Source organism: Rhinatrema bivittatum, chromosome 3 (assembly GCF_901001135.1).
Source record: "Rhinatrema bivittatum chromosome 3, aRhiBiv1.1, whole genome shotgun sequence".
In the NCBI taxonomy this organism is placed as follows: domain Eukaryota; kingdom Metazoa; phylum Chordata; class Amphibia; order Gymnophiona; family Rhinatrematidae; genus Rhinatrema; species Rhinatrema bivittatum.
This window is the reverse complement of record NC_042617.1, coordinates 386224460-386245452: the sequence shown is the minus strand read 5'-3', so window position 1 is coordinate 386245452 and position 20993 is coordinate 386224460. Positions and strand designations below refer to the sequence as shown.

The window sequence follows — 20993 nt, the reverse complement described above, 5'->3', positions numbered from 1 at the left end:
TTTTTCATACCCATTTTGATGATATCCTCGAAGCCCCTTAGGTTGCCTTCAATATCGTCAATACCGACATAGCACCGCCACATAATACCCTCGCCTCCTCACATTGCTCCACGCTTTGGGTTCTTTTTTAAGCCCCGTATTAGCTTAAGACACTCCATTGTGTCAGGAGCAGAGCAGGCGTGCTGACAGTTCGTCATCGATCGCCTTCCAGGACGACGAGGGCTTCCATCTCGGCGCTGGGGAAAGACCGGGCCGAGCACCGTGGCACCCATCATCGCCGACATCGTGATCGTCCGCCGCTGACGCCATCCAGCACATCGGTGCCATCCTTCTCCAGGCTGGACAACGCTCGGGCAGAGCGACATCACCACTGCCATCAGCACTGTTCCTACAGTTTTGGCAGTCCTTGGTGATCCAGAACTTCCGGATCCAGGTCCGACAGCTTCTGCATTGGCGTCACGACACATCGAGCCGCTGTGACGAGGGAAGGGAACATGAGTTCCGTTAGGGCTCCTCTGTTCCTGGCGTGCCCCACCGTCAAGTGGTGTGGGACTATGGCCATCTGTTACACTTAGCAGTCTAAACGCCACTCACGCCTGGCCTGTCTCCTCTGTACCTGTGCCACCATACCGGGTTTCAGAGCGAGATGGACGTTTACGTCCCCGGCCTTACCCTCGAGGACTCCGGAGACCGTCGGGGTCAACAATCTTCACCGGCTCGTCTTGCGGCGATCCACGTCGGATGGTAAGTACCCGCTTCGGCGGCATTCCCATAGAGTTGTGTTCTCCCATTCGGACCGTGGTTCGAAAAGTTCTGGGTCATGTGCCTTTTAGAACTGTATTAGTGTCACATATCACTGTTAGCTATGTTAGCCACAATATCAGGAGAACCCTTCTATCTTCTTGGGATTGCAGCAGGGCTTCTTCTCTTGTCAGTAACAAGTCCCTGTGCCGACCAATGCTCTGACTCTTGGTTCCCTCCCAACCAAGGTCCAGCTGCATTGGCTGATCTGCTAAACATGAGATTCAGCAACCATTGCCCCATGTACAAGTCCACCTTGAGGCCTGGCCACAGGTCTCAGTGTCTCCTTGTACAGCATACAGAAATGCGGGTACCACTTACCGCTCACACACCTGCAGGAGCCTACATGATATCCTCCATTGGGACACCTCCTGGTCTCCCATCTGGTCAGATATCAGAGCGGCCACCCCACCTTGTACCAAAGTCCCGGTACACTCCCCAGGCGCTACGAAGTGCAGAGGGGAGAAGGGAGGGGGGTTGGGGAGTTTTAATTGCACTATTCTTTCTTTTAACAGAAAATAGTTACTCTCCGCACATCCTGGACCTAAGAAAATCCAACTTTCTTTAGACGTCACAGGTACAATGGTATCTTTGGTTACCATCACTCCATACTGCAGTAAGTACATTATTTTAATGTTTCTATGTGCTTTATGGTGAGTCAACATTACAACCCCAAGCTCTGCCGCCGGCACCAGCTTCGGTAAGTGAACTGTCTCTTGCATCACTGTTGGTGAATGCTGTTTTCTCTGCGAAGTGTAACATCATTCACTTTCCTTGCATAGACTACTGCTAACCACTTTCAGTACATGCAAGGAGCTCTCACTTTTTTCAGGACTCACTATACATTTACTAACTGGGATTACTGTCACTGCCATAAATCCCTTCTGTAACACTTCTGGACACCACAGTCTTAAGACCCTCTTGTCCAGCATGCGCACAGACATTCTGATACATTGTTATATGTCCCTGCGCATATTTTCCATAACCTCAACCTTTCAACTTTTCATGGTTGGGCTATGGGGTTTCTTCCCACTATGCATTTTTCTCATAATTCAAAACTGCTATGGGTTATATTCAGTGACATTCTATACTCAATGGACCTAAGTGGTTTCATTGCTTTCGTCCCTGATTCTTATCCCAGTTCGAACTAGGACCTAGTCTCCTTCGACTCATGCTCGCAATTCCTTAGGGTTATAAAGTTTCTCCTGAAAGCTGTCAACCCATTATGCATCTATTGCACTCCAGCATAGTTTCTCATAAACTTCCTGGACGTTGCACCCAAGAGTTATGCCCTTATGCCTTCCAATACTGCTTTTGCAACAATTCTTTGTGCATACAGACAGACAGCATAGGGACAATGTGCTTTCCAACTCATAAGCATGCACAACCTCTTAGCTGCTCTGCTAGACAGCTGCGCAGCTCTACCCTTGGCCCTTGTTCACTTCATGCGTCCTTGGGCCACATATCTAAGAGATTTAATGAACGCTCTATCTGACCTTCTCCACGTAGGTTCTATCCTCTCGAATGGTCTCAATTACATGTGTACAGGGCAAATCTTTTAACGCTGAGTTTAACTAAACTTTCCTCTGCGTCTGCATCATTCCATACGATGCACAGGTTCTGCTCCCTACACATGTTTCCTATGCGTTCCCTTAGATGCCTTTTCTTCCATCAAAGGCCTCTTCAATATATCTCTTCTGCTGCCTCTCGTAGCCAGCATTCTTCTAATGTTGAACTGGGATGGGGTTCAGTATTCTTTTCCCCACTCCCTGACTGAGATCAGTATGCTTCCCATACTTCTCAATCCATCATATCAGTAACCTTTTATTCCCTCACCAGTCAGTCCCAAATCATAGACTTACTGATGTTCTTAGGTTCTGGTAGCGTCACAAAACCTTCTAAACATAAATCTTGCCGTTTAATATGGCAGGCTTTACCTCCTGACGCTAAAAAAAAAAAAAAAAAAAAAGAGGTATTACCCCTTTTACTTTTCCACCATTTTTTCTTACTCCCTCGGATTCTGTTCTCTAGACATCCTCCACATAGATACACCTTTCTCTTAGGAGGTGTATCGTTTTGGGAGTTGGGTTCCCGTTTTCGGTAATCCTCTCTGAGTCGGCTTACCATGGATTATCCACTGATCAAGCCGCCTCTATTTCTCTAATCACGGAATAAACATATATATTCTCCTTATAAGTCTCATACATTCTACGTTTGAGCCTTTCCATTCCTCTCTTCCACAGTTTGGCAAGGGAACTTCTTTCCCTCTTAATGTCATTCCTGCCAGCAGGGTCCGTGAGTTATGCACTCTTTCCATACTCACCTGACTCCGTTCCTCTGCCACTGAGTAGTTCTACGCATTCAACTTTCTATCCTTTTCAGGTAGATGTTGTATCTCCTTTCCTCAGGAAATACTCTATTAATTTTTCCTAACCTCTCTCTCTCGCCCTAGGGAGAGACTGGGTTTTCCACATTCCTGGACAGTAATGCTGCGCTTACATTCTATCTACATTGCACTGCATTCCATGTGAATTCCACTTGACTCTTTCCTTCATGCAAGGGTCAAGCTGCTACTTCCAGTGGCCACACAGACCTAATCCTTCTGATTAAGTGGTCTATATTTCCTTTCCTACCAACAAGCAGACATTTCACTACAACACTGTGGGTATCCACATACTGTTGTGTCCGTCTTAGCCTTAACAGCTTCCCTTTGGTTACTGCTGCTTGTACTTTTTTATCAGGTTGCAGCCTGGAGTCCTCTCCATACCTTCGCAGCCTATTATTGCTTACATTTGACTAGCCGGCATGCTCCATGTTTGGCCAGTCCGCCTACTCTTACTTTTTTCAATTCACTACCCAACATCCTTCCACGAACCCATTATGGTGTTGCGGATGCCCTCCGTTCCCATTTCCACCTCAGTCGTTACGCCTTTGCGCATCTGCGGTGTATCTGGTGCATTCCTGGGCATCCTCAGCTCGGTACTCACCCATTTGTGAGGACTACCATCCTGCTTGTCCTGTGAGAAAGCAAATGTTGCTTACCTGATGTAACAGGTGTTCTCACAGGACAGCAGGATGTTAGTCCTCACGAAACCCGCCCACCACCCCGCGGAGTTGGGTCTGTATACTTTTATTTTAGTTTCGCTTGCGCTTTTTAGCTATAAGACGAGACTGAGGGAGACACCTGTGGCTCACAGGGATAATTGCAGGCTGGGCATGCTCAGTGCACCCAGTGTGCCAGTGTCAGTCAAAGCTTGTTGAAACTTTGACAGAAAAGTTTTCCGTACAGGGCTCCATCCTCGATGTCACCCATTTGTGAGGACTACCATCCTTTTGTGAGGACTAACATCCTGCTGTCCTGTGAGAACACCTGTTACATCAGGTAAGCAACATTTGCTTTCTTGCATTTTTTGCTTTTTTTTTTTGTGTTCCATCTTTGGGTCCTCCTAGTCAGGGTTTTTGGCAATTCTGTTAAGATTCCTTTTGCAGTCAATTCCCTGTGGTGGTGGTGCATCAGTGCCTGCCAGCCATCGATGCCTCACCACTATCGTTTTTGGTTTGGCCCCTTTTGTTTTGTCCAAAATGGCTATGTTCAGTTCTGGAGATCGTATCTGAAGGGGGGATGATACTTCGAAGTCCTCTGACGAAGGTTTCCTATGAGACCCTTCTCTTCCAGAGGAGCAAAGGAAGTCTCTGCCTGAGGACTTGATCTTAGCCAATCCCATTTCCGTTAACAGAGGATGATGCCAGGCAAAAAATGCTTGAGATCCTCCAGTTTATGGAGCTTTCTAAGGAGATCATGGCAGTCCTGGTGCACGAGATCCTTAAGCTGCTGCTGAGGATATGGGAACACCCTCTCACAGTGCTTCCTGTTAATAAGGCGGATGGGGTCTACCTCATCCAGAAGGCTTGCCGGATTCGATAAGCATCAGCTGCCCCCAGCAGTCGCTGGTGGTCAAATCTGCCCTGAAGAGGGCCAAGTGCACTCGGACTCATTCCTCTGCGCTCCCGAGGAAGGACCATAAAGCGATGGACACTCTCTTGGTAGAAAGGTATTTCAAGGCGCCATGCTTATTTGCCTGTATTGCTTCCTACCAGCTCTGTATGAGCCGATACTTGCGAGGCATCTGGAAGCAGGTGTAGGAGATGGCCAAGCAGCTGCCTCAACAGCAGCAGGGCACCCTCAGTCGCTAGTGCCTAAAGGCCTGGAGTTCAGAAAACACAAGATCCGAGCGACTTGTTTTCAAGATGGTATCGGGAGTCTTTGCAGTGGAAATTGGTGCCTGCAGAATGGCATGGTGTGGGCCTCTGATCTCTGACCAGAGATACAGGAACAACTCACTGATGTGCCATGTACTGGGGAAAATCTCTTCGTTGATAGGTTGAGGGATGTTGTGGCTCAAATTGGGGACCACTGTGAAGACAGGGGCCAAGGAAGTACTTCTATCCTCCACCCCCTATCTTCTAGCCACATCATCAAGGCCCCCCTGGCCGACCCAGGCAGCAGAGAACCCCCAAGCCCCAGCCAGCTCCTCAGTCACTCCTGGGACAGAGTTTTGACTGGGTCGTAGGGAGTGTAGGCCAGTTGCCCAAACCTGGGACCTTGGACCCTCCAGTCGGGGACAGGCTGTGGTTCTTTGTGAACCAGTGGCCCAGTATAACTTTGGACCAGAGGGTTCTTTCCATCGTCCGTCAAGGGTACCAATTGAATCTATTGAGTGTCCTGCCAAATTGCCCTTCGTGCCCATTTTGGGAGTCAGTAGCGCATCAGGAGATACTACTAGCAGAGCTTTCCTCCCTCTTAAACGCCAGAGCAGTCGAGCCCATACCACCAGGGCAAAGATAGTGGGGATTCTACCCCAGGTACTTCCTGATTCCAAAGAGAACAGGAGGATTCTGTCCCATCCTAGACCTGAGGGCCTTGATTAAGTTTCTAAAAAAAAGAAAAGTTCAAGATGATTTTCCTTGGCACCTTGATCCCCCTTTTACAAAAAAGGAACTGGCTATGCTCTCTCGATCTAAAGGATGCATACACTTACATAGAGATCTTCCCCGCTCACAGAAATTATCTCTGATTTGTGGTGGGACATAGCACTTTCAGTACCAGGTGTTGCCTTTCGGGTTAGCATCAGCCCCACGGGTCTTCAAACAATGCTTGGCGGCAGTGGTGGCAAACCTCCTCAGGCTGAGAATGCATGTCTTCCCTTATTTGGACGATTGAGTGGTCAAGAGGGGACATTTCAGGCAGGGGCTGCCAGGTCCATGTCCTTCACCATCCGGTTATTGGAGTCACTAGGGTTTGTTTTCAACTACCCAAAGTCCCATCTTAGCCCATCACTTTAATTGGACTTCATAAGAGCCCTGCTAGACACAGCTCAGAGTGCCTTCACCTTGATGACCATCTCGGCAGAGATTCAACCACATATTGTGGCTGTTGGGTTATGTGGCCGCAACCGTCCGGACCAAGAAGTTGCATGGGACCAGGCCACTCAGAGCCTCCAGGATTGCATCTGAGTCACCCCTTCACTCTGGGACTCACTGTCCTGGTGGCGGGTATTTTCAAATCTGGACAGGGGATCTCTTTTTGAAGTCTCCCTATCCAAATTATCCTAACCACGGATGCATCCTCTCTGGGGTGGGGAGCTGATGTAGATGGGCTCAGCCCTGCTCAGGAATGCTCTTGTCAAATCAACTTCCTGGAGCTTCAGGCGATCAGGTACGCGATTTGGGCTTTGAGATTGACTGTCCAACAAAGTTGTCCTGATCCAGACAGACAGCCAGGTAGCCATGTGGTATGTGAAAAAGTATGGAGGCACGGGATCATACCTCCTAGAGATGTGATTCGGAACCGGAATCTGATCGGTTCCGGTTCCGATCCAGATCTTAAAATTTGTATCGCCCAACATGATTTGAATTTTGATTATCGGCTGCGCCCGATCCGATAATCAAAAAACCCTCCCCCACCCTCCCAAACCCCTAAAAAAGGTTTTAAAATTACCTGGTGGTCTAGTGGTGGCGCGGGGAGCGATCTCCCGCTCTCGGGCCATCGGCTGCGTTAATAAAAATGGCGCCGATGGCCCTTTGCCCTTACCATGTGACAGGGTATCCGTGCCATTGGCCGGCCCCTGTCACATGGTAGGAGCACTGGATGGCCGGCGCATCTTTAAAAATGGCGCCAGCCATTTTAAAGATGGCGCCGGGTGATTAAAAAAAAAATTGTCAAAAAACGATTCACATCCCTAATACCTCCTGAGTCAGGAAGCAGTCCAGATCTGGTCCTGGACCCCCTCTCATGGGATGGTGTTCAGGGCCATGTGCCTGGCTGGGACAGAGAACGTGGTAGCAGACAAGCTGAGTCGAGCCTTCAGACCCCATGAATGGTCCCTGGACACAGGGGTAGCGAATTGTATATTCCACCTCTGGGGGAGCCCAGATATAGATCTGTTCACATCCCCTTGTAACAGGAAGGTTCCTCTGTTCTTCTCCATGTACAGGTTAGATGGCAAACCAGCCTCAGACACCTTTGCACATCATTGCAGCAAGGGTCTTCTGTTTGCGTATCCAATTCCCTTAGTGGCAAAGGCTCTTGAAGTTTTGCGAGGACTGGGGGGGGGGGGACTATGATTCTCATAGCTCCTCATTGGCCAAGACAGGTCTGGTTTCCAGTCCTACGGGAGTTATCCATCTGGGGACTTCCCCAGACCTTGTTGCGCAAGATCAAGGCAGGCTGCAGCATCCCAACTTTCAGGCCCTATTGCTCACTGCCTGGATATTGAGAGGCTAATCCTGCAGCTGCTTGATCTTTCAGAGGATATGTCTCAGATCCTGGTGGCTTCTAGAAAGCCTTCCGCTAGATAGTCCTATGGACAAAAACTGCTCTATTACCTTCTACACCTATCGGAAGCTAGCTTAAAGACCAACTCTGTTAGAGTTCATCTCGGTGCAATTACTACATGCCACCAAACTGTAGCTGGTACACCCATCTCTGTATTGCCTATAGTTGTATGATTCATGTAGGGCCTTTTTTAACTGAAGCATCCTCTAAGGTCTCCCACTATGTCTTGGGAACTCAATGTGGTATTAGCTCAGCTGATGAAAGCTCCTTTTGAGCCGCTGCACACATGTGACCTGAAGACCTGGATGGTCATATTTTTGGTGGCGGTCACCTCAGCGCACGGGGTCAGCAAGCTCCAGGCCTTAGTGACTTTCACACTAAGTTTTATCATGATAGAGTGGTCTTACGTACGCATCCTAAGTTCCTGCCTAAGGTGGTAACGGACTTCCATCTTAACCAATCCATCATCCTGCCAACATTCTTTCCCAGGCTCCATTTGCACCAAGGTGAATGAGCACTGCACAGTTTGGACTGCAAGTGAGCCTTAGCCTTCTACCTGAGGTGGACAAAAGCCCATAGACAGTCCACCCAACTTTTTATTTCTTTTGATCCGAATAGGTTGTGCGTTGCCGTTGCCAAATAGACACTATTCAATTGGCTGGAAGATTGCATGTCCTTCTGTTATGCCCAGGTGGGATTATCTTGGAGGTAATGTCAAAGATCATTCTGTCAGAGCCATGGCAGTGTCAGTGGCCCACTTGTGAGCAGTTCCGATGGAGATCTGCAAAGCTGCGATCTGGAATTCTCTCCACACATTCACATCTTTGTATTGTCTGGAGAGGGATGGCCGATGTGATAGTAGGTTCAGCCAGTCTGTCCTTCGGAAACTATTTGAGGTGTAGAACACAACTCTCCCCATCTAGGGCCTGTTGTTTGGGTTCAGGCTCTCTCCCTCCTTTGTTACCAATAGACCATCGTTGTGCCTATTAGCACCTGGTTAGGTGCCTTGGTCCTCTTTTGTGTTGGGGAGCAGCTTGCAGCTAGGGATTCACCCATGTGTGAGGACTACCACACTGCTTGCCCTCGGATAAAGCAGAGTTGCTTACATGTAACAGATGTTCTCAGAGGACGGTAGAAGGTTAGTCCTCAGGAAAACTGCCCTCCACCCCGCGAATTTGGACTACTTCTATTTTGTATTTTAATTTTAATTGTATGATACAAGATTGGAGAGGGACCTCACGTGGACACATGGTATAGGGCATGCTGGGCATGCTCAGTGTGCCTAGTCAAAGTTCTAGAAACTTTGACATCATTTTTCTGCATCAGGACTCCATTTGATGATGCCACCCACGTTTGAGGACTATTATAGTGCTGTCCTTGGAGAACACTTCTTACAGGTAAGCAAATCTATCTGAGGCCAATATGCCATGGGTATGTACAGTTAACTTTTGGAGTTAACTGGACAAAACTTCCCCTCCCTTCCCGGTGCTTGGCTAAATTTTGTGTAAGTAATTAATCTCCCAACAAAATTTCTATGGATAAGGGGCAGTGCAGGAGGCATTCCCAGGAAATGATTTCATTTGATCTGGCTAGTGTTGATATTCAGCACTAGCCAGATAAGTCTATTAGGAGAAATACCTGTCCCAAAATTTATCTGGGTAAGTAACACTGAATGTCTAGTTAGTTATTTGGTTAGCTTTACCCAAATAACTTTCCCACTCATGTGTCTCTGGACATTGACCCTCCTAGTCTTTAGAAGTTAGCTAATATCTGGATTCTAGAAAGTGTATTGAGCAGGATCAGGAATTAGGGCTTTTTCAATTTTGGCATTCTCTCTCAAATATTTTACACAAAGATATTTGTGCCAGTTAGGATTATGTGGCTTTTCAAAAGTCCATGAAGACCTGGCTTTTGAGGAGAGCATTTAATTGTTTTTGGTCTGATTAGTCAGTAGATTCTATTTAATGATGATGTTTGGTGATAATTTTAATCTTATGATTATCTTTGTGTGTGTTTTATTTATATTGTTATGTTGTACATTTGATAGTGATATTAGCAAATATAAATAAGCTATTCAAATAATCTTTATGATGCTACATTCCTGTAATGCTCTGTTCCTATTAGACTCATCTGTTATTTTTGAGTAGTTAGTAATTGAAAGTGATTGCAGTTTAATTTTGATGTCATAAAGCAATTACGGTTCATAAATATTGTATAATAATGATACAGCAGTTGCTCTTGCATTTCACACTAGTGACATGATTTTACTAAGGCTTTTTCCCATTCTGTTTCAAGGGGTGGGGGAAAGCTTAGTAAATTGGGCTCTAAGCATGCTATAGGCATATACATTGACTTCCAGAAATGTTCTGGAGAACAAAAGTGAGTGTTCCATTCTTTGGTACTCCACTGATTCCTGCTAGTCAGTTTGTATGTCTGTATATACCGTGTTGACAGATGGGGATTCCACCTTCTGAGGTATACAAATATGGGCCACACAACATTTTGGTTTTCAGGAGAGAGATCTGCATATATGCAGTCTTAAGAACCTGATTAATTAGTTTATCTTGGCTATTCTGAAAGCCTGGTTTGTTGTCCTTGTGGACCAGGCGTAATTGATTTGAGTCGATCTTGTGTAGTTTATGCAATTTTCAAATTTTTACAAACTGCTTCATCTTATAGACACACAGATGGTATTCTAATTGTACTCTAATTTACTTTATACATATATTTCATTCAATCAAGCGGCAACAGATATTGTATTCAATCGAGAGGCAACAGATATTTTATTCGATGAAGAGGCAACAGATGTACTATCTCCTGTTCTTGATAGTCCACGGATTAGAACTTTTTTCCCTGAGACTTGGCTTTGGACAGATACTAGAACTGGGTAAATATTTATGTGGCTGTGATAGTGTTTACATCTTTTAAATTTGTATCTTTGTGTCCTTGTTTAATTGTATATCACTGTAATATATGGATTTAAACATATAGGGGCCAATTTTCAAAATATCTGTGTGCCAAACTTTGCCAGTTGGATTTTCAGTTGAAAATCATCCTAAATCAAGCCAACTAAAACGTAGCTAGATTTAAGGTGCTTGAACCTGGATGCTTAAACTTATCTGCTAAGTCCTCTCCTGCCCAACGGAATGAAGAGTTGAGAGTTAGATGGAAAGCACAGGGTTGTCCTTAGGGTGGGGTGACTCAGGGTGACTGCCCTGGGCCCTGTACTTTGGGTGACCTGCACATACAGGTTGCATCACCAGCGATATGTCAATCTATGTGGAAGAAGAGGTGCCATCAACTATGCGCCTGCCCACATGGAAGAAGGGGTGGGGTCGTCAGGTGTAATTACCAGGTTCTTGTGGCCTGGTTTGGCCACTGTTGGAAACAGGATGCTGGGCTTGATGGACCCTTGGTCTGATCCAGCATGGCAATTTCTTATGTTCTTATGTGTGTATTGACTTGACTTAACACCATGAAGCAACACTGGTTGCCTCCTGTTCTGGTTTGACTTTGGGAGATTATGGAGAGCTTTTGGTGGTTGGATGGAAGGGGAAAAAGATTCATGGAGTAAGAGGAGAGGCAATTTAAAAAAATAAATTTTTGGTAGGGGAAGAACTGTTTGCCCTTACTTTTGACCTGGTGGAAGGGGCAATCGGAGGGTTATTGCTCTATACTTAACTTGATTCTGGTGGATGGGGAGGGCAGGCAGAGATTGGAGGGGCTCTTGGCCCCACAGTTAACTTTGTATTACACAAAAAAGGAGGGTTGATGAGCATTGGCTGGTCAGATTTAGGCCTGTTATTGCAGTGCCTAGTTTTGGTTGGCCAAGTTAAGTGGATAGCTATCTTTCTCCGTCTGACCTAACCCTACCTACTAGACGCCCAGAATTTGGGTTAAAGTTATCCATGTAGTGAAACAGCCTAAATTTAGCTCCTCAGTCCATAAAGTTTCAGGTCTTTTTTTCACTGTTTCCCTAACACTCTGCTGATGGGTAGGCATACATCCATTGTTTTATTCATTTCATTTCTTTCAGCGGTATACCCATATCTCACAAATGGATAGTAGATGCGCAAAACGGATGATCTGTGTATGTAGTCGGTAATAAACCTACGTGCATACCATCCATTTTGCATGCCTACATTCCATTTGTGAGATACATAAGTACTGCCGAAACAAATTGAGCAACAAATGCACATCTTTGCTATGGGGTAAATTATCAAAGAGATCTAACCAGCCAAGTAAAGGTCAACAAACAAACAAAAGGTGATACCTTTGTATTCAACTAACTAAATACATTTCTTGATTAGCTTTTGGGAATTCACACCCTTCCTATGTGATCAGAGTAAAAAAATTACATTGCCAGAAAATACAAATGAATCACAGGAAAACAGCCAAAGAGATTCTTTGGTTAGGATGCAAAGGAATTTTATGACCTGAAGCAAACTTCAAATTTTTCACCAGATTGACATGCCAGAAATGGAAGTGAAAATGGATCACAGCTTTGTTAAATGTAGAAGCAAATACAGTATATACCCTTTAAAAAAAAGATTTCATTAGGTTCGCATTTGCGTACTTATATTTTAAGATTTGGTTTTTTTTTGTAAAGATCTGCTACGAGTGCAACATTGGAAGTTCAAGTACCTGATACAATAACCACATGGATAACCAATGCTTTTATAATCTCTAAGAATTTGGGACTTGGAATGACAGTTACACCTGTTCAGGTAAACAGCTTCTTGATTTTTGCATGTCCAGATTCTGCAGCAAGTTGCCATAAGAAATATAAGCTTTAAAAGGACATTAAAACTCTGTGGACAGGTGCAGTCTGGGTATTTTTAAACAAAAATTTTGCAGCTGTTCTCAAAGGGAAAGTGTGTGTGTGCTTTCGCTTTGAGAATTGCCCAAGGAAATTAAGTACCTTAAGAAATTTATACATGCTTTTTCTGCAGATATTTTTTCAGGCAAAAATATGTGTAGTTTTGAAAACTCAAAACTAGCGTCTCTCAGCCTAATTCTGTCCTGGGAAGACCTCCATGAGAGTGTGTGGAAGAACACTTGTACTTTTTCCTGCATACAAAGTGGGCAGTTTTCAAAATGGCCCTTTTGCCTGTATAAGTAGCCAATTATGTGCCTTTTGAAAATTGCTGTCTGTGTGTCGCAAATAGTTATTTCTTGCAGTCTTTCCAATTGTGCAAACTATAACCTGGTAACTTAAAGCTGAAAAAGAGACTAACAAAATGGTTACGTGAAATATGTAATTTATTTTTATAATTTAATTTTTATTCTAGTTTAAATCATTACAAAATGACAAACTTATAAGCATTATCTGGAAAATCAGTTTTATTCAGCAAGACACACTTAAAGTGCCTTTATCAAACATAATAGGATTCAATGCATATACAATCCAGTGCATGAAAAACAAAAGCCATAAATCCATTCTTACATATAAAACACTAGGAAACATTCTGAATCCACAGATTTAAAACATATCATATCAAAAAGCTCTCTACCACCTATTTGAATACTCAAAAGGAAGAAAACAAATCAATTTAAATAGTCCCCATTCTTATCATCTTGCTAGAACAGTCACTACAACTGGGATTTCACTCCTCCACAGCTGTCAGAGATAGAGGGCACACCTTTTTCATGACCTTACCCGGGTCTAAAAAGGTGTGGCCCTAGCTGTAACCAGTAGTTCTCTGTCTCCAGAAGCGACGGACATGTAAAGAAGACATAGTTCCCACATGAAATATATTCTGGACTGGTTGAGTCCTTGTGGCTCCTGGGATAACTACTCCTAGGGGTTACTTTTCCATTTGGGAGTAGTCTTCTAGGCTCTGCCCTGGTCGAACTCCTGGATCTGAGCCAGTATGGTTCTTATGCAGTCCCTAGGGTTCCTACATAAGAATCATACTGGCTCAGACCAAGAGTCCATCAAGCCCAGCATCGGTAACCTGACCAGTACCCAAATATTAAATAGATTCCATGCTACTAAAGCTGGTAATAATCAGTGGCTATTCCCTAAATCAGCTTGATTAGTATCAGTTTATGGACGTCTCCTCCAGGAACTTATCCAAACCTTTTTTAAACCCAACTACACTAAATGACTTAACCACATCCTCTGGCAAAGACTTCCAGAACTTAGTTGTGTGTTGAGTGAAAAATAATTTATTCCAGTTTGTTTTAATTGTGCTACTTGCTAACTTTATGGAGTGCCCATTAGTCCTTGTATTATCTAAAAGTGTAAATAATCTATTCACATTTACCTGTTCAAGTCTTTTCATGATCTTATAGACTTCTATTATATCTCTTCTCAGCTATCTCTTCTCCAAGCTGAACAGCCCTAAACTCTTTAGCCTTTCCTCATAGGGGAGCCATTACACCCCTTTTATCATTTTGGTCACCCTACGCTGTAACTTCTCCAGTGCAACTATATCTTTTTTGAGATGTGGCAATCAGAATTGCACACATTTCCTGGCATGTAGCCAGATGGACTCAGAACGAATGGGATAGTATCCGCGTGCTAGCAGTTGGAGACGGATCTGACGTCAGCACAGGGTATATATATCCCCACAGGAAGCATAGCAATTTAGTAATTTCCGTCTCCAAAGCAGTTTGGAGAGCCTGCACGCTTGCTGAGCGTGTTTTCCAAATCTACTTTTTCTTTTTGTACTTACTAAACCTTCTATAGCATCGAGCCCCGCACTCCTGCGGTGATACCCTAAGGTCCCTCCCCCAGTAGAGTTTCCCGGGGTGATTTCCGTGATCACCCCGGAGGTGTAAGTCCTCGGTCCGGTGGCCGAATCGCGGCAGGGACACAGCCCCCGGGCGAGGTTCGGGTGAGGCTTTCGAGGCGCCTCGGTCCCGGTGTGGACGAGGCAGCGGGTGCATATCCTCAAACGCGGCGGTGAAGGTACTTGCCCTCTCCCCCCGCAGCCGGAGACCGCCCGGGTTCCAGCCGGGAAGTGCCGAGGATCAGGTAAGGCGTACATCTCTTATTTCTGGGCTCCGAGGAGCAGAGGATCGGCGGTGTGGCACGCCGTGGAAGACGCCATTTTGTGGGCCTTGTTCAGGTATTGCGCGCCCGTAATACGTGCGGCTCTATTCCTCCTTGTGCGTATATTGCCTTATTGCTGTGAGCATATGCCATTGAGCGTGTATTGCTAACCGCTTAGTGCTGTGAGCCTATTGCATGCCATTGAGCGTGTATTACTAACCACTTATTGCTGTGCGCCTATTGCATGCCATTGAGCGTGTATTACTAACCGCTTATTGCTGTGCGCCTATTGCATGCCATTGAGCGTGTATTACTGACCGCTTACTGCTGGGAGCCTATTGAATGCCATTGAGTGTGTATTACTGACCGCTTATTGCTGGGAGCCTATTGAAAGCCATAGAGCGTGTATTGCTAACTGCATATTGCTGAGTGCATATTGCATACCATTGAGCTGTTTTCATGGCCGCCTATTGCTGAGCACATGTTATTATTATTGTGCGCCTGTTGGATTAAGCGCATATAGCTGCCGCATATTGTTATTATTGTGCGCCTGTTGTATTAAGCACATATTGCTGCCGCATATTGTTATTATTGTGCACCTGTGGTATTACGCGCTTATTGCTGCCGCATATTGTTATTATTGTGCGCCTGTTGTATTAAGCGCTTATTGCTGCCGCATATTGTTATTATTGTGCGCCTGTTCTTTAAGCATTCAGTGCATACTTTTCCATGGATCAGAACGCCGCAGCGTCTTCAGCGGCGGCGCCGCCTGCCTCAGGCATTAAAGCCCTTGGCTTCTGTTCTGCATGTCAGCTTAGAGCCACGCACAGTGAAGAGCCAGACTCCCTATGTGCCCAATGTGAGGAGGCCGTGGGACCCTCAGGCCAGGACCGGTCTCAGACACGATTTGCTGACAGTTCCCCAGGGGCTACCCCGGATTTAACGGGCAGTCTCGACCAATCAGGAATCCCGGGGGATCTTGTACCCCGGCGATTAGAGGCTGCTTCAATTTCCTGGGTGGATCTCTTTAAGGGGATTCATGCCTTTGTACAGATGCAAACGGCTTCCCGTCCAGGCCCTGCTGTTCCTGTTGTTCCTGCGGTTGCTGCAGTTCCTGCGGTGGCTGCGACTGCGGCGGCTGCCGCTGCGGTGGCGGCTCCTATGGATCCCGTTCCTGGACCCTCACACCCTTATCGTGAGCGGGACCTCCGACCGCTGGACAGTCCAGATCAATCAGACCAGGAGGTTTCACCGGACGAGTCCGAACTCCCGAACGAGGGGGAAATTCCCCCAGGGATTGAGCCATATAGAACCATGAGGCGGTTCTTCCCTAAGGAGGATCTCTCCGACCTGGTGTCTCAGTGTCTGGCGGAGTTGGATATTACAGGTCCCAGCACTTCGGTACCCTCTGCGCAGAACCCCCTGCTGGAAGGTCTTCGTCCTACAGCCCGCCATTTTCCATTCTTGCAAGCGGCACAACAACTGATAGATTTAGAATGGGCGGCACCGGCGGCTTCCTTCAAAGGGGGCCGGGCCCTGACGGGCATGTACCCATTGGCACCGGCTATCCAGGACCTGCTGGCGTGCCCTCAGGTGGACGCCTTGATTAGCGCTGTGGTCAAGTGCACTACTATTCCAGTTGAAGGGGGGACGGCCCTCAAGGAGCCTCATGACCGGCGACTGGACGCCATTCTGAAACAGACCTTTGAGGTGGCAGCTCTATCTTTGCGGATCGCGACCTGCTGTACAGTGGTGATGTGTGCCTGTTTGTCACAGGTTAGGAACAACGCTCCAGCAGCTGACATGGAGTCAGCTCTTTCGTTCCTCACGGATGCTGCATCAGATATGGTCCGGACAATAGCTAAGGGGATTTCATCCTCTGTAGCCGCCAGGAGGCAGCTCTGGATCCGGAGATGGTCAGCTGATGCGCCTTCAAAAACACGCCTCACCAGATTGCCCTTTAAGGGCTCTTTGCTATTTGGCAGCGACCTTGATAAACTGGCCAGTACATGGGGTGCCTCTCCAGTGCCTAGACTGCCGGAAGATCGCTTCAGAAGGGGCCAGCGCGCCTTTCCAAGGCCCTCCAGGGGCAGGAGTTCCCAGCGCTTTGTTCCTTACAGGGGTCGCTACCAGGCACCACGGCCTCAGGCCAGGAATCAGTCCTTTCGGACCAAGCAGCGCAAGAGGGGAACAGGCCCGGGCTCGGGTCCCGGCCGCGCCTCTCAATGAGAATCCGCCGATTCATCTGGGGAACGGAGCCATAGGGGGCAGGTTAACCCTCTTCTACCCCAGATGGGTCGAGATCACGTCGGACCAGTGGGTCCTCGCCATTATCCGGGAGGGATATTATCTGGACTTTCATCTTCTCCCTCCGGACAAGTTTGTGGAATCTTCATGTCCCATACACAAGAAGGCGGCATTGGAGGCTACCCTGGCGAGGCTCCTGTCCTTGAAAGCCATCATCCCAGTACCTGCCTGGGAAGTAAATTCTGGACACTATTCCATTTTTCATGGTACCCAAGAAAGGGGGTACCTTTCGGCCTGTGCTGGACCTCAAGTCAGTCAATCGATACTTACGGGTACTGAGGTTTCGCATGGAGACTCTGCGCTCCGTCAAGGCCGCAGTACAGCCAGGAGAATTCCTCATGGCATTAGACCTGTCAGAGGCATACCTGCATATCCCGATCCATCCGGATCATCAGCGCTACCTACGCTTCAAGGTTCTAGGACGCCACTTCCAGTTTCGGGCTTTGCCTTTCGGGTTGGCCACGTAACCACGGACATTCACCAAGGTGGTCGTAGTGGTAGCAGCGGCACTCAGGCGGGAAGGAATTCTGGTCCATCCCTACCTAGACGACTGGCTGATCAGGGCGAAATCTCGAGAGGAGAGCCTTCGGACAACCGACAGAGTGATCGCCCTTCTGGAAAGCTTGGGCTGGGTAATCAACCTCAGCAAGAGCTGCCTACAGCCTTCCCAGTCACTGGAATACCTGGGAGTACAGTTCGACACCCGGGCAGACACAGTCAGTCTCACTACCAAGAGAAAGTTGAAACTTCAGCAGCGTATCCAGTATTTGATGGGAGCCAGTCGGCCCATAGCCTGGGATTATCTGCAGGTTCTTGGTCTCATGGCATCCACCCTGGAAGTGGTGCCTTGGGCGAGGGCCCATATGAGACCTCTACAATACTCCCTGCTCTCTCACTGGAGTCCCCGGCTACGGAACTATTCCACGCGCCTTCATCTGCCAGCCAGATTGCGGACCCAGTTGCGGTGGTGGTTGCAGTCCAACCAGATGTCCTCACCCACGTGGACCTTGCTCACCACAGATGCCAGCCTGAGCGGCTGGGGAGCACACTGCGAAGAACTCACCGCACAAGGGCGGTGGAACAGAGAAGAGGCGGCGTGGAACATCAACCGTCTAGAGGCCCGGGCAGTCCGATTGGCATGCCTTCGATTTGCTCACAGACTGAAGAACAGAGCAGTCAGAGTGATGTCCGACAACGCCACCACGGTGGCATACATCAACCATCAGGGCGGAACCAGAAGCCGACAAGTATCTCTGGAGATCACCCCACTGATGGCTTGGGCAGAGGTGAATCTTCAGGACATCTCCGCCGTCCACATTGCCGGGAAGGACAACACCACTGCAGACTTCCTCAGCAGAGAAAGCCTAAATCCGGGAGAGTGGCAGCTGTCACCTACAGCCTTCCAGATGATTGTGGATCACTGCGGGATTCCGGACATGGATCTACTGGCGGACAAGTCCAATGCTCAAGTACCCAGATACTTCAGCCGCAGGCGCGACCCGTTCTCACACGGAATCGATGCCCTGATCCAGCCGTGGCCTCCAGGGACTCTGCTATACGCCTTTCCTCCGTGGCCTCTGTTGGGCGCCATCATCCACAAGATTCAGAAACACCGGGACCTAGTTCTTCTCGTGGCACCAGACTGGCCAAGAAGACCCGGGTACACAGACATGAGAAGACTACTGGCAGGGGAGCCTCTTCCCCTGCCTCCTCTCCGGGACCTTCTACGTCAAAGTCCCATCCTCCACGAGGATCCAGCTCAATTCTCTTACGGTCTGGCCATTGAAAGGGCTAGACTGAAGAAAAGAGGTTACTCGGAGCCCGTGATAGATACACTCCTCCGAGCACATAAGTTTTCCACATCTCTCACCTACGTAAGGATCTGGAGGGTATTTGAAGCATGGTGCGACACTCGTGGCACCAATCCACATGCGACCACAATCCCTATCGTGTTGGATTTCCTGCAGGATGGGCTTCAGAAAGGTCTCTCCCTCAGCTCCATCAAAGTTCAGGTGGCTGCGCTGTCTTGCTATGGTCCCAGGAGGGATGGCAAGACCATCGCTAAGCACCCAAATGTTTCTCGCTTCCTGCAAGGAGTCAAGCATATTTGTCCGCCACTGAAGTGGCCTGTGCCCTTATGGAACCTCAACCTTGTTTTGGATTTCCTCGCGGGATCTACCTTCAGACCCCTTCGGGGCCTGTCTCTCCGTTCTCTAACATTGAAGATGGTGTTCTTGCTGGCTGTCTGTTAAGCACCCCGTTTCTCGGAGCTACAAGCACTGTCCTGCCATGATCCCTTTCTCAGAATCACTCCTGAGGGTATCCATCTTCGCACGGTTCCCTCCTTTCCACCTAAAGTGGTTTCACAGTTTCATCTTAACCAAACCATATCCTTGCCTACCACGGCGGGTTTGAAGAAATCTGAAGAAGGGCGTCTACTACGCCATCTCGACATCGGCAGATTGCTGCCCAGATATCTGGAAGTGACACAAGAAGTCCGAAAGACGGACCATCTGTTCGTCCTGCACAGCGGGAAGAAGCAAGGTGAAGCGGCCTCGCGGCCCACCATCGCCCACTGGATTAAAGAAGTTATCAGAGCAGCTTACGTGGAGGCTGGGAGGTCTCCGCCTCTACAGGTCAAGGCTCATTCTACCAGAGCACAAGTGGCATCCTGGGCGGAATCCAGGATGCTGTCGCCTGCAGAAATATGTAAAGCAGCGACGTGGTCCTCCCTCCATACCTTCTCCAGGTTCTACCGTCTGGATGTCCAGGCCAGGAGGACTCAGCATTTGCGAGGGTGGTCCTACATGGTCCTCAGGCAACCTCCCGCCCAGGCTGGGAGTAAAGCTTTTGTACATCCCATTCGTTCTGAGTCCATCTGGCTGCACGCCAGGAAATGTTGAGATTACTTACCTGATAATCTCCTTTTCCTTAGTGTAGACAGATGGACTCAGCATCCCGCCCAGCTGCCTGTGTACATGGGTTTCACCGATTCAAGGTAAGCCATGGCATTTGTTTACATAAGAGCGTACACTCTACCAGGTGTCAACGCCTGGTAGAGTGTACGCGGATACTATCCCATTCGTTCTGAGTCTGTCTACACTAAGGAAAAGGAGATTATCAGGTAAGTAATCTCAACATTATCTGGTTCTCAAAGGAGGTGGCTGACAAAATTAAAGCTAAAAGAACAGCATTCAAGAAATATAAAAGATCCCAAAGGGAGGAGCACAAAGAAGAATATTTGATTCAACTGAGGGAGATGAAGAAATTAATCAAGTCGGCAAAAAGTCATGCAGAAGAGAGGATTGCCAAGGAGATAAAGAATGGTGACCAAACATTTTTCAGATACATCAGCGAAAAGAGAAAAGTTCAAAGTGGTATAGTGAAATTGAAAGGTGGAAATGATCAATGTGTGGCGAGAGACAAAGAAATGGCAGAAATATTAAATGAATACTTCAGTTCTGTGTTCACTAAAGAAGACCCTGGAGAAGGACCATCTCTACACAACAAGAAACTGGAGGGAAGTGGAATAGATGAAAATCCTTATACAGTAGAAAATGTATGGGAAGAGCTAAAGAATCTGAAAGTGGACAAAGCCATGGGACCTGATGGGATTCATGCAAGGATACTGAGGGAGCTCAGAGATGTGCTGGCGGGTCCGCTGTGTGACCTGTTCAATAGATCCCTAGAAACGGGAGTGGTGCCGAGTGATTGGAAAAGAGAGGTGGTGGTCCCGCTTCACAAGAGTGGGAACAGAGAAGAGGCTGGTAATTAGACTGGTTAGCCTCACTTCGGTGGTGGGAAAAGTAATGGGAGTCACTGTTGAAAGTGAGAATAGTAAACTATCTACAGTCCGGAGAATTACTGAACCAGAGGCAGCATGGATTCACCAGGGGAAGATCCTGTCAGACAAATCTGATTGACTTTTTTGACTGGGTAACCAAGGAATTGGATCGAGGAAGAGCGCTCGATGTCATCTACTTAGATTTCAGAAAAGCTTTTGATACGGTTCCGCACAGGAGACTGGTGAATAAAACGAGAAGCTTAGGA

General features: G+C 47.5%; 1 protein-coding gene across 4 annotated transcripts in view; it reads left to right on the top strand.

Moving 5' to 3' along the window:
- The window catches only part of CD109 (CD109 molecule), a 456523-nt gene that overhangs the window by 259504 nt on the left and 176026 nt on the right, over nt 1-20993 (top strand). For 2 of the 4 annotated variants that reach the window (XM_029595620.1, XM_029595617.1), the window contains 2 exons: nt 10388-10523; nt 12246-12363. In XM_029595620.1, coding sequence (XP_029451480.1) covers nt 10388-10523; nt 12246-12363 — 254 coding nt within the window. Of the gene's footprint in view, nt 1-10378; nt 10524-12245; nt 12364-20993 lie in introns of all 4 variants that reach the window. The other 2 variants (XM_029595619.1, XM_029595616.1) reach the window with 1 other exon arrangement.